Here is a 14425-nt window from a genome sequence, read left to right as displayed (position 1 = left end):
CATTTTAAGACCACATTGTTTGCAAAGGGTATTTTCAAACGACTGCTCTGAGCAGCAGAAGAACTGTTCGTTAGGTCTCAAATGTCACCGACTAATATAGTGTTCTAAATACGGTTTATCAATATCATTCCAATAGGTACAGATTTTCGATTACTAATGCCAATGAAGCGATATTTTTGTAAACTAGGTTTAGGAAGCAATCTTTAGGATGGAGAAATATATTCTTGTGCCTTACATACCCACCCTCATGTAAACTTGACTTCATATTCTTATTCACACAGCAAATAGACTAAGCTCATGTCTTCCAATCACAGAACAGAGACACACATTTTCAAATGTTTTATTAAAAAAAATAGAGCAATCAGGAAAAAAAGAACCGATTTTACATTAAATAGCTTGGCCGATTGTCCATTTACCAAGAAAGATATATTTCTGTACATAGGCGAATGCTGGTAAAATAGGGTTTCTCTATAGGCACGTGCTGGCAGTGGCGATACTATCTTCTCTTCTCTCTTACGCTGTAGTACAGGATCAGTGGTGCAGGCTGCGAAAACAGAGAAAACAGAACCACATAAACTATAAGACTGCATTCCATGCATCCAAGGTCAACACAAAGATGTGATGTCACCATAGCAGAGTCTGCAATTATGGCATGGCATACCATATACTGGGGGATTCACCACGTTGATCTTGGAGGAATTCAGGGTTGCACAATTCCCTTAGTCCCGCTCTGCAAAGCACATTAGCCATTTGTATAAATGTCACAATGTGCCGCTTTTGAGTTTGTTTTATAATTGGCAGGGGAATTCTCCAAGAGAGCTCAGGTGCTGAACCCCCCTGAAATTATTTCCGTCACATTCCTGTACAAATACTAATTAGATCAATTTATTCAGAGATAAGATTGTATCTTTAAACAAAATTGATGGTTTTAAGTCTGGGCTGCCTGTCGTAGGCTGCCTGCCCGCCCGCCTCGCTCTGAACCGGGAGACGGAAACCAGGCAGTAAATCAACTTTCTAAACTGTGACCCACAACGCAGGGCATACTGTTCTAAAACCCTTCATAATGAATCCTTGCCATTGGAGTTTATTGCAGTATTCTCTATAGAACAATTTGTTCTCAATCTTAGCTCCTTCCACGCTCATGACGAGCCCAGCTCGTCATGCAGTAGCCTGCTGCTACACTCATGACGAGCTGAGCTCGGCATGAACTAATGGAAATGGGCCAAACCGAGCGCAGCAGGGGAATTCCCATAGCATTGAAGGTGTTAATGTCTTCTTGCACACTTAAACCACAGGAAACACATCCGAGCCAAAACAATCCAAGGATGGAGCAGATGCCCATGCACACTGTGATCCAAAGGAGGAGTCACCTATCCTTTGACTTCCAAAGACTTTCCAAGACAAAAACAACTGCAAACATCCGGGCCCAACACTAGGTGGCGATCTATGCACAGTGTGTAATCTGCAGCTCATATGCCTCGAACAGATAGTTTGTTCTCCACTGCCCAAGAACTGGCACCACTAATCATCAAGACATTGAGAAAGAGACCTCATGTGTCGTATGGCATGAATAACTACAAAGATGCAGGAAGCCAGTGACCAACAGGGAGACAATCTGGCGTGCAGCAGGACTCTTGAGTGTCCTCACTTCAAACTCATTGATGAAGTCTCTACATCCAAGTATACAATCTTGCCGCCTGAGTTTCTAACACTGAGGAAAGATAGTGAATACATTATTTTCATCTGGTCGAGTTAAACCCAGACACCAAAGGATGGTAAGAGTCAACTGATAATAGTGCTGCGCTTTGTGTTTAATTGAAGGTGTGATCGGGATAAATAAAAAACTTTTGCTACCAGAGTTTGGCAACTACCACTGCTGTACACTTGCAGAACATTCTTGGAGCAAATTTGTTTGTCCTCTACCAAGAAACTTATGTAAATCAGAATGTGGAAACAGGTGTCTGGAAGCTGAATGACAAATATCCTCGCTCCTTCATGTCATTTTAGGACAATTTGGTTGATGCCTTTTTAGATCACAAAAAAAACTGGAACCCCTTCCCACAGTTTGTTTCCCCAATAAGGGGGTTACTTCTTTTTGGAGTTGCTCCCAATTGAAATGGAAGCGTCTTATTTGAGAGGAGGAGATTTAAACCGGAGAGAATAGCTCTTCTACACACTATTTAGCACCCATTCGATTTCTTAGTATTTCTTTTTTTGCCACTCTCAGATGCTTCTTGAGTGACTAATAAAGAAGGGGGAAGTGAGAAGTCCCTTCTTCTAAAATCGCTTTCCGGCTCCACGCAGGTTGCTTGACACTTCTCCCTAAAACAGACTTTCACTGGTATGAAGGTTGGCTTTTGCTGCTGATGTTGCTATGGCCACATCGGGATCTGAAACTTCTGAGGATTGCCAACACCGGTTAACGGATTTAAAATGGCCTTATTCATATCTGGTTTTAAAGGCCCATCGTTTTAAGCATCTTCAACTATGTATGGATCTCATGCAGATGAGATGCACTACAAGAATATAAAGGGGTTCCTGAGGATGAAGAGCATGAACTGCTCTCGTGTTTCAGCTTTCAAGCCAGTCAGGCAGAGCCTCTACGTCTCAATGCCAAGCAAAGTCAGCAGAGCAGGCAGTAAGATCTGAAGAGTCGGGGGTGGCACCGACACCCTGAACCAGCATACCTCCATAGGGACTTACTGAAAATGGCCCCTATCCTCTCTCAACAATGAAAAGAAAAGAACCGGAGAGATTCACAAAGAGACTTACCGTACCTGGCCAGCAGGGCAGAAGCGCTAGCAGTTTTTCGTGACAGCAGCCATAGCACTGCACATCCTCCTGACGACCAATCCCATTAGTTTGCTTTTCTTTCCGGGGAAGGGGGGGGCCAGTTAATGATGGTGCTATATTCTTGCCACCAAGACCCACAGAGTCCCGAAGACAAGTCTTGATTTTTAGCCTTATATTTCGTTAGAAGGCAAGCAGGAGCTGATCTAGCAAGGGTAGGTGTTGGGAACAATTGCATCGTTGTTCAAGGAGAGCTGGAATCAAAGGGAGAAGACACCTCGAAGCACACCAATGGCGTGTAGGGTCTCAAATAAAATCAAAGGGAGAAGCCACCTAGAAGCAGACCAATGGCGTGTAGGGTCTCAAATAAAATCAAAGGGAGAAGACACCTAGAAGCGGACCAATGGCGTGTAGGGTCTCAAATAAAATCAAAGGGAGAAGACACTTCGAAGCAGACCAATGGTGTGTAGGGTCTCAAATAAAATCAAAGGGAGAAGACACCTAGAAGCAGACCAATGGCGTGTAGGGTCTCAAATAAAATCAAAGGGAGAAGACACCTCGAAGCAGACCAATGGTGTGCAGGGTCTCAAATAAAATCAAAGGGAGAAGACACCTAGAAGCAGACCAATGGTGTGTAGGGTCTCATCAAATAAAATCAAAGGGAGAAGACACCTCGAAGCAGACCAATGGTGTGTAGGGTCTCATCAAATAAAATCAAAGGGAGAAGACACCTAGAAGCAGACCATTGGTGTGTAGGGTCTCAAATAAAATCAAAGGGAGAAGACACCTAGAAGCTGACCAATGGTGTGTAGGGTCTCAAATAAAATCAAAGGGAGAAGACACCTAGAAGCAGACCAATGGTGTGTAGGGTTTCATCAAATAAAATCAAAGGGAGAAGACACCTCGAAGCAGACCAAGGGTGTGTAGGGTCTCAAATAAAATCAAAGGGAGAAGACACCTAGAAGCAGACCAATGGTGTGCAGGGTCTCGAATAAAATCAAAGGGAGAAGACACCTCGAAGCAGACCAATGGTGTGTAGGGTTTCATCAAATAAAATCAAAGGGAGGAGACACCTAGAAGCAGACCAAGGGTGTGTAGGGTCTCAAATAAAATCAAAGGGAGAAGACACCTAGAAGCGGACCAATGGTGTTTAGAATCTCAAATAAAATCAACGGGAGAAGACACCTCGAAGCAGACCAATGGTGTGTAGGGTCTCAAATAAAATCAAAGGGAGAAGACACCTCGAAGCAGACCAATGGTGTGCAGGGTCTCAAATAAAATCAAAGGGAGAAGACACCTCGAAGCAGACCAATGGTGTGTAGGGTTTCATCAAATAAAATCAAAGGGAGAAGACACCTCGAAGCAGACCAATGGTGTGTAGGGTCTCAAATAAAATCAAAGGGAGAAGACACCTCGAAGCAGACCAATGGTGTGTAGGGTCTCAAATAAAATCAAAAAGGAAGAAGACACCTAGAAGCAGACCAATGGTGTGTAGGGTTTCATCAAATAAAATCAAAGGGAGGAGACACCTAGAAGCAGACCAAGGGTGTGTAGGGTCTCAAATAAAATCAAAGGGAGAAGACACCTAGAAGCGGACCAATGGTGTTTAGAATCTCAAATAAAATCAAAGGGAGAAGACACCTCGAAGCAGACCAATGGTGTGTAGGGTCTCAAATAAAATCAAAGGGAGAAGACACCTCGAAGCAGACCAATGGTGTGTAGGGTCTCAAATAAAATCAAAAAGGAAGAAGACACCTAGAAGCAGACCAATGGTGTGTAGGGTTTCATCAAATAAAATCAAAGGGAGAAGACACCTCGAAGCAGACCAATGGCATGTAGGGTCTCAAATAAAATCAAAAGGAAGAAGACACCTAGAAGCAGACCAATGGTGTGTAGGGTTTCATCAAATAAAATCAAAGGGAGAAGACACCTCGAAGCAGACCAAGGGTGTGCAGGGTCTCAAATAAAATCAAAGGGAGAAGACACCTCGAAGCAGACCAAGGATGTGTAGGGTCTCAAATAAAATCAAAGGGAGAAGACACCTCGAAGCAGACCAATGGTGTGTAGGGTTTCATCAAATAAAATCAAAGGGAGAAGACACCTAGAAGCAGACCAATGGTGTGTAGGGTCTCGAATAAAATCAAAGGGAGAAGACACATCGAAGCAGACCAATGGTGTGCAGGGTCTCGAATAAAATCAAAGGGAGAAGACACCTAGAAGCAGACCATTGGTGTGTAGGGTCTCATCAAATAAAATCAAAGGGAGAAGACACCTCGAAGCAGACCAATGGTGTGTAGGGTCTCAAATAAAATCAAAGGGAGAAGACACCTAGAAGCAGACCAATGGTGTGTAGGGTCTCATCAAATAAAATCAAAGGGAGAAGACACCTCGAAGCTGACCAATGGTGTGTAGGGTCTCATCAAATAAAATCAAAGGGAGAAGACACCTCGAAGCTCACCAATGGTGTGTAGGGTCTCATCAAATAAAATCAAAGGGAGAAGACACCTAGAAGCGGACCAATGGTGTGTAGGGTCTCAAATAAAATCAAAGGGAGAAGACACCTAGAAGCAGACCAATGGTGTGCAGGGTCTCAAATAAAATCAAAGGGAGAAGACACCTCGAAGCAGACCAATGGTGTGTAGGGTCTCAAATAAAATCAAAGGGAGAAGACACCTCGAAGCAGACCAATGGTGTGTAGGGTCTCAAATAAAATCAAAGGGAGAAGACACCTAGAAGCAGACCAATGGCGTGTAGGGTCTCAAATAAAATCAAAGGGAGAAGACACCTAGAAGCAGACCAATGGCGTGTAGGGTCTCGAATAAAATCAAAGGGAGAAGACACCTCGAAGCAGACCAATGGTGTGTAGGGTCTCAAATAAAATCAAAGGGAGAAGACACCTCGAAGCAGACCAATGGTGTGTAGGGTCTCAAATAAAATCAAAGGGAGAAGACACCTAGAAGCAGACCAATGGTGTGTAGGGTCTCATCAAATAAAATCAAAGGGAGAAGACACCTCGAAGCAGACCAAGGGTGTTTAGGGTCTCAAATAAAATCAAAGGGCGAAGACACCTCGAAGCTGACCAATGGTGTGCAGGGTCTCAAATAAAATCAAAGGGAGAAGACACCTCGAAGCAGACCAATGGCGTGTAGGGTCTCAAATAAAATCAAAGGGAGAAGACACCTAGAAGCAGACCAATGGCGTGTAGGGTCTCAAATAAAATCAAAGGGAGAAGACACCTAGAAGCAGACCAATGGCGTGTAGGGTCTCAAATAAAATCAAAGGGAGAAGACACCTAGAAGCAGACCAATGGCGTGTAGGGTCTCGAATAAAATCAATGTTGATGACTGGTGCAGGTATCAGAATACTCAGATTTCCTGCTCCCAGTATGAGAACCTTGTTAAAGGTTGAAATGTCATCCACTGGTGATATCCATGAAGGACCAAAGACCATCAGTGGAGGAAAGTAGCCTATGATGCAGAAGAAAGAGCATGAGGAAACTTCATATCCAACTCTAGATAGGGGTTTTGGACCTCTGTCTGGAATACATGGAGCAAAGTGAATGACAGCAATTGATTCTGGCAGGAGATCTTGAACTACCATGAGGGCTCATAGGGCATCGCACAGAAGGTGCAGGCGATGGTCACAGAGCAGAGATTGAGCTGCAGTAACCGTGCTTGTGGCACTGTTAAAGACACCTGCATTGAGAGACAAGACGTTGGCCCGCTTGGAATCACAGAGAACTATTGAAGGCGAGAATTCACAAGTTGGCAATTAGGCCCTCAAGTGTTGTGATTCCTATGTCTCGGAGAGGCTTCTCCTTTTCAACTTTCTAACCCACTCGAATGAGAGAAGCATTCTAATTTATGTCCTCAAAACCAATTAACGTTTCGATACCAAAAGGGACTTGTGCCTTGCTGTCTAGAAGCACTTCGACGCCAGCTGGTGCTTTTACGTAGAATGATGGGCTGGTGAGAGGGGTGCCTTGAAGCATACCTGATCTCTAGGCTGCCTGATGGGGCTGTTATCAGTCAAATGTCCCTACCTGTATCTCCCCGGGGGTCAACCCATACCGATTTTCTAAATGATGGGGGGAGGATGGTGAGGTGCATGGGTGGGGCCTTCCCTCCTCCCCTGGCACATTTTTTATGAAGGTGACCGGGCGTGCCCCCCCTCCCAAGCAGATTATAGCCCAAGAGAGCCCACTGTCTGGGGCATGCTGTATTTGTGAAAGTGGAGGGAGGCCTGCAGTCTCCATCCACGCGCCTCGATGAAGCCACAGAGAACCCACCCCCGGAGGCCGCTTGAATATAAAATTGTGGCCTCCCCTCCATGCCTGCAGGAGACCTTAAAGACCCCATTCCTCCAGGCCCATTTCCAAATTAGGGGTGTGTGCAGTCCCCTTTACCATGCCAAAGATTGGTCTTGGGTACCCCAATCCAACCAGGGCCAGATCCTAGCAGTTTCCAGGGGACCCCATCACCCTAGACATGGCTTCCTTCCCTGAGGAGTTCGGGGATCATCTCCCATATTACATCGCTAATGACATCATTGATAGCATAAGAAATGAGATCATTAATAACAGTCTGCATGGCAGGGGCGCTAGTTATAGCCACTTTAGGGCACAGGTTAAACGTACTTCAGATAACTGGTGAATTTCAGTAGTTCAGTTTAGAACAGTAGGTTTTAACTGGCATTTAACTTGAACGCCCCTTTAATCTTTGTTTTCTTATGTAAATATATATTATATGGAAAATGTTACACTGTAATCATCTGTTCGTAGCATGCAGTGCTGTAGATTCACATACTCTGCATACATCTAGTGATGGGAGTGGACATTTTTAGCTTTCGTTCAAAGATGTTTGAGTCACAAGACCTGTTGGTGCACAAGGCACCCATACAAAACTCCACATCAGGTTGTTTTCTAGTCAGTGGGTGAGTGGGTGTATGTGAAATGCAGTTTCAAAGGCAAAGTGTAGTGTGCATAGGAAAGGAAGTTAAAGGACATGGAAAATATCTGAGATAACCTCTTGTCTCTGTAAGGGGGATTGGCGCATGTGCCTCTACTGCATTACACAATATGAACAGATAGTTAAAGGGTAGCTAACATTTTTTTTCCATAGACTACGAAGCAGTCCCTCTCCAAAGGCGTGGATAGCGAACAGAAGATGAAAACGTTTGCATCAATGTTCTTAAGACTCCTAGGCTCATTAAAGCCTGTTGATGTTCTAGAACGACGACTAAACAGTACTTGCTGAATTGTTTAGCATTAACCAGGTAGCAGCGTCGCAAACATCAGTTAGGGGATATAACTCAACAAGGCTACTGCGGATCCCCTCCTGAGTGTGGAGCGGGCTCTAGTGGGCACAGTGTCTGCCCTGGCCTTAGCATAGGAAATCTGGATGCAATTAACTATTCGCCTTGGAAAGGAGTGCTTTGGCATGAGCTTAGTGGGGTTTGCAAATGCTACAAAAAGCTGATTAGACGATCCTGAAAGGCTTAGTTACATTAATATAACATACAAGAGACTTTAACATCCAGAGAGTAAATGGCTTTTTCCACTAGACTCTGGTTGAGGTAAGAAAGGGCAGCTCAGTGGTCTGGTTCACATGACAAGGTGAGACAACTTTGGGGAGAATGTTGGAATTGGTATGAAGAACTACTCTATCTTTGTGAACCTGGAGGATGGATCCTGTACAAGCTCACTAATCCATCTGCGGAAGGTGAAGGTAACTTTCCAGGACACAACTGTGGGTCACATGTGTAGGGGCTCGAAGGGAGTGCCCATGACTTTTGTGAGGACCGCATTCAAGTTTTACACAGGTGCCTGGTGTGTTTTCAGAGGTATTCTTAAGAGCCTGCTTCAAGGCCTTGATGACTGAGACCCTAAAAAGTAACAATTGTTGTCAATTTTGTACATATGCTAAAAATCCAGTACGTGTAAATATATGGAACTGTAGGCAAGGCCTACCTCACATAGGTGCAAAAGATAACAGACAATCTCTTGCAGAGGCCTGCAAGGAGTTTAATTGGTTAGAGATTCAGTAATGCATGAGTCTTTTCCACTTGGCTGCATAAAAGGAGTCAGTACTGGGCTTCTGCAACTTTTACGAGAAACACTGGCACTCTCTTGGAAGTTTAAGGTAGCTAAATGCACAAGTTACTTACTTGTGTAACGATATATCTGTAAGAGACATTAGTTAGTGGTAGATTCCTTACCATATAATATCCCCAGGCGTCCGGCTGGATCCAGAAAGTTTTTCTGCTTAGCAGTACCTCTGCGTGCCAGTAGGTGGAGTCCTGTGGCTCCGCGTCCGTCACTGGCGTTTTAAGCGCCGAGATGACGTCACGGAGAATACTTAAACGCCACCCAAGTGCGCGGACGTCAGTTCTGTACACAACTATTCCGCGCCAAAATGCAGAGCCATGCAACAGACTGACAATTGGTGCATAAAACTAGGGCCCTAAAAGGGGGATGACAGGCGGGATGGTAAGGAATCTATCACAAACTAATGTCTCTTACAGATATATTGTTACACAAGTAAGTAACTTGTGCATCTGAAAGAGACATGTTAGTGATAGATTCCTTACCTTAGAATAGATACCCCGGCAATACCAACACCAGTGGTGGGTCTGCAAACAGGATTACACCAGAAAGTCATGGAGCACAGAACAGCCAAAGAAGCAGTCTCTCCGGACCGGCAGTAGTGCTTGGTAAACGTGTGCAGCGAGGCCCACGTAGCTGCCTGACAAATATCCTGCAGGGGGACACCGCGTCCAAAAGCAGTAGTGACCGCTGTTGCCCTGGTCAAATGGGCAGGCAGCCCCACAGGAGGCTCCTTCTTGGCCAAGGAGTAACAAGTTTTGATGCACAGAACGACCCACCGAGAGGTGGTTCATTTGTGCACCACCCAACCTATTTTGGCGCCCACGTAGCCAACAAAGAGTTGATCATCCACCCGGAACTGCTGTGTATGCTGCAGATAGAATGCGAAAAACAAACAAGATGATGGACGGAATGTTGCACAATGGCTAAACATTCACCCCGAGTAACAGATCTGTGTTTAATCCATCGTTATTTTGCTCACCAAGCCACCCCAGTTCAGACATGGCCATATGCAAATCAGTCTTGACCTGTGCCTCATGGGAACAGTCCAGCCCGAACTGCCAAGCCATGTCTTCCCTGGACGGGAATCAAGCATCCTAGGACCGGTTTCTGGCTATCAGCCGTCTTCAGCCAGGATAGCTTGACTCCAGTGGCCTAGTGAGCACGGGACCCACGTCTGGGCACATAGAATGACAGCGCAGGTTTTGGGTCCAGACGGTGGAGCACCTTCTCTTCCCTTGAAGGATGCGGAGGTGGAAAGAAGGTGGGCAAAGTGATGGTCTGCCCTATGTGGAAGGGCGTGACAACCTTTGGCAAGAAAGAAGGACTGGTCCCGAGAACCACCTTGTCCGGATGAACAGAAAGGAAAGGAGGCTTGGAAGAAAGAGTCTGGAGCTCACTCACTCTCCTGGCAGAGGTGATAGCTACCAGGAAAGCCGTGAGAGTAAGAAGACGTAAGGGACAGTTATGAAGGAGCTCAAAGGGAGCGCACATCAGAAAAGTCAAGACAAGATTCAAGTCCCACTGAGGCATTATGAAGGGTACTGGTGGAAACGTATGCATAATGCCTTTAAGAAAACGAGTAACAACTGGGGACTTAAAAAGAGAAGGCTGATCTGGAAGCCTTAGAAAGGCAGAGCTGGCTGAAAGATAACCTTTAATAGTGCCCAGAGAAGGGCCAAAGAGAGAAGTAACAGAAGAACCTCAGAAAGCGGGCAGAAAGGGGATCCAGTGTCTTAGCTGTGCACGATGTCACAAATCTGTTCCGCCTACAGGAAACACTTTTGGTGGAGGGATGCCAGGCTGCCAGAATGACATCACAGACTTTGTGAGGAAGATCGAAAGGTGTCAACTGTCGCCGCTCAATCTCCAAGCACGGAGGAGGAGGCTGGACAGGTTCGGGTGGAGGACCGTCCCCTGCACCTGCGACAGAAGATCCTCCCGAAGAGGCTCGGGGAGTCGATGCTCAAACTGAGTAGCTCGGGACACCAAACTCTTCGAGCCCGGTCTGGAGCCACAAGAATGACTTTGGCCCAGTCATGCCTGATCTTCTTCAGCACTCTGGGCAAAAGTGGTAAAGGTGGAAAGGCGTACAATAGACCACAGCTCCACTCGCTACGGAAAGCGTTGCCAAGCGAGTGCCGCCTTGGAAATTCCGGGGAAAGACAACAGGAGTATAACCCGTAGACCAGATTGAGATCTGGGTGTACATATGTAAAAAACAACAATATCTTAATTGGATTCACTTGAGCAACAGAAATATTTGCATGTACAAGACATTACAAAAGCTCTGGGCATAGAAGAAAGAGACTCGGAATTTCAATTGGCTTAGAAGTGCATATAGCATCATATATTTAAAGACATATTTAAGCAAAACAATCAAAAAAACAGTTTCAGATATCAGCACTGGAGGCATATAATGCGTTTGGCAACCCAAGGGGGCTTAGTGCGTTACGTGATAGTGAGACAAACTGTGACGGCGCGAGTGACATGGGTGCCGGAGGGTCATCCTGACTGAAACCCAGGATAGAGGATGAAAAAGCGGAATCATAGCTTGAATATCCCGGACTCGCTGCTCGGGAGGATAAACCTGAAACAGTGTCTAATCCAGAACCGCTCCGATGAAGGTGAGCTTCTGAGAGGGACTCAGGTGCAACTTCGGCACATTGATGGACAACCCCAGCAAGTGCTGGGGTTCTCCATCAATGGGTGGGTGACGACTGCCTGGGGTGAGCCTGCCTTCAACAGCCAGTCGTCGAGGTACGGGAAGACTGACACCTCTGACCTGCGCAGATGAGCTACGACCACCGCCATTACCTTCATGAACACCCGAGGGGCACTGGTAAGGCCAGCAGGACGGGGATGTGGTGGTGAACCCACCCGCTAGTTACCAGACCCGCCCCTGCGGAAGCCACAGCCGCGGCCACCCTGGGGTTGGTTCTGCACAGGCTTAGTGGAGGAGCGTGCTAGGGTGCTCTTAACCTGGCCACGAAAGGAACGAAACCCAGACGTGGCAGGGGCCTTCGTGGAAAGACCCAAAGCCTTGACGCGAAGGTCTTTAAAAGAGCTCCAGGGCATTTTCCGACTTGTCGCCAAAGAGACGGGAGCCATCAAAGAGCATGTCCATGAGCGAACTCTGGACATCGGGTGAGAACGCAGTGGAATGCAACCAGGCGTGGCACCGCAACGCCACAGTCATGGAAATTACCCAGCCAAACAAATCAGCGGTATCCAAACCACACCTGATGGCAAACTTCATCGCAACCTTGCCATCCGCAATCCCTTGGGAAAGGACAGCCTCAGAGCACAGATGCAGAACCTCTGCCACCAAATCCCACACTGCGTGGGAGTAACGGCCCAATAAGAGGGCGGTATTAACAGACTAACCCCAAACTGGCTGAGGAGACCAACCTCTTGCCATATTGGTCCAGCCTCTTAAGAGTCCTTATCCGGCGGAGCCGAGGGAAAGGCACTCTGCGATGTCGAGGCCTGAATAACAAAGGCTCTCAGGCGTGGGGTGAGTGGTCAAGAAGGCAGGATCACCAGGTGCCGGGCGACACGCCTAGCGACGTTCTTATCCACCGGTGCCCCCGAGGCCGGCCGCAACCAAGTACCCAAGAGTACTTCAGTAAGGGCCTCATTAAAAGGGAGCAGCGGCTCAGACAACATAGTCTGGAGCATCTCCATAAGATGGTTGGTCTTAAGGGCCACTGTAGGGAGGTCGAGATGGAGAGCCTCCGCGGCTCTACGCAGCACCTTAGTATAGGAAGTGCCTCGGGTCAGAAGACACAAGGTCACCCGCATCTTGAAGGTCATTCACCCAATCCTGCTCTGAGTCACACTGCCGCGCAAGGGGGTCCTCGGAGCGTCCCAATCCTCATTCAGCTCCGGAGGAACCGGAGCCGGCCGCGGCAGCAGGGCCAGGGTCAAAGCTGGAGAAGGGGCCAGCGGCGCCAGCCGGGGCCGAACCAGAACCGCATCCCAATGCAGATCCCAGGTCGGAACAAAATGGTCCAAGAAACGGGGCAGTAGCGGGAGAACCTGCACCCAGTGTGGCACCTGTGGCGGCGCAGAGGCCAGAACCAAGGGTGGCGCCGGGGCTGGAGCCAGCGGCGCTGCACTTTGTGGTGCCGGAGCGGAGGGTGCTAGATCCAGTGGCTCCGGGGATGGTGCCAGAGGCGGTGCCTCCGGGCCAACAGGATCTGGACACAGGACCGCGGTGCCCGCAGCCCTAAACAGGCGGTCCATGGCAGCAAGAAACTCTTGCACCTGTTCGGGAGTCGCTAACGGACCCGGGTATAGCAGGTAGGCCGTGGGACTCCCCCTCCATGTCCGCCTCCGGGGAGCAACGGGCGAACGCGCTTCTTCGACTTCTTATGGCGTCGCTTACCGGAATCCAAAAGGTGAAGACTTAGAGTCCGAGGAGTGACAGCTCCGGTCCAGCGAGCGGTCCCACGAACGGCCCCTAGACCCGTAACCCCTTCGGGGCCATGGCACGGCAGTCCCAACAATCCTGGGAGTCTTGGTCATGCTCCAGGCAGTAGAGGCAGACATAATGGGGGTCTGCCACCGACACATTACGGTGGCACGACCCACAAGACTTAAAGCCTGGCATCCCTAAGTGCGCCAGGATACAAGAGAAGTCTAAAAAAAATGGTCGAAAAATGACTGAGGTCATGCTCAATCCAGATCTACGCTTTTGGCGCAGAAAAAGAAAGAACAGAACTGAAAGCCGCATGGGTGGTGCCTAAGTACTCTCCGTGTCATCTCGGTGCCTACGGCGACAGTGACAGAGGCAGAGCCGCAGGACGTCACCTACTGGCGCACAGAGGTACTGCTAAGCAGAAAAACTTTCCGGATCCAGCCGGATGCCTGGGGATATTCTAGGGTAAGGAATCTATCACTAATGTGGCTCTTTCAGATTCAAAGAACAAGTGCGAAATTGCAAGGTTCAGCTGTTCTGGGATCTGGATATTCGAGCTGACTATGATGCTGGGTGAGATGGCCCAGCCTGATCAGAAGCTTCTTGTGGGGACTGACATTTCTAGGACCAATGACTCGCAGGGAGGTTTTGCTCAGGTTGGTGCTACTATGATAGGGGTCCTCACTATCCATAGAATAAGGGGGGAAGAGTTAGAAAAGCATAGGAAATATCACTGACCAGTTCAGCTTCTGGAGGCAAAATGTTGGCATTTGACATTTTTGGGAGTGGCGATGAGGTCAATCAAAGCAGCAAGCTACTGTAGGCCAGGCTGTCCGTAAAACTCTTTTTCAGACTGCTGCGGCTGGCACAGGTGACTACCGCTAGAGGAGATACTGCTATACAGTCTATGCACAGATATGAATTCAGCAGCCCACATGCCTCGAACGGAATATGCTTCTGTTCTTGGCATGTAGGGCTGCTGTCATTCATATCGCCCACCCTCCTGCCCGGTGCCTGTTGCAACGGCAGCATTCTCTCTTGTAGTATTCTCTTTTGAATGGCCATCTCTTACTTTGCTATACTCCATCTCTGCCACAATGGCGAAAAAC

The 14425-nt window shown here is 47.6% G+C and overlaps 1 protein-coding gene across 3 annotated transcripts in view; it reads right to left on the bottom strand.

Annotated features, from left to right (window-relative positions):
- Positions 1-324: 324 nt before the first annotated feature.
- Positions 325-14425, bottom strand: part of PCGF1 (polycomb group ring finger 1) — a 174431-nt gene continuing 160330 nt past the window's right edge. For all 3 annotated transcript variants that reach the window (XM_086964573.1, XM_086964572.1, XM_086964571.1), the window contains one exon: positions 325-544. In XM_086964573.1, the coding sequence (XP_086820699.1) occupies positions 497-544 (48 nt within the window). In that variant the 3' untranslated portion in view covers positions 325-496. The remainder of the gene's footprint in view (positions 545-14425) is intronic.

Source organism: Lissotriton vulgaris, chromosome 3_2 (assembly GCF_964263255.1).
Source record: "Lissotriton vulgaris chromosome 3_2, aLisVul1.2, whole genome shotgun sequence".
Classification (NCBI taxonomy): domain Eukaryota; kingdom Metazoa; phylum Chordata; class Amphibia; order Caudata; family Salamandridae; genus Lissotriton; species Lissotriton vulgaris.
This window is presented reverse-complemented; position numbering and strand designations above follow the sequence as displayed.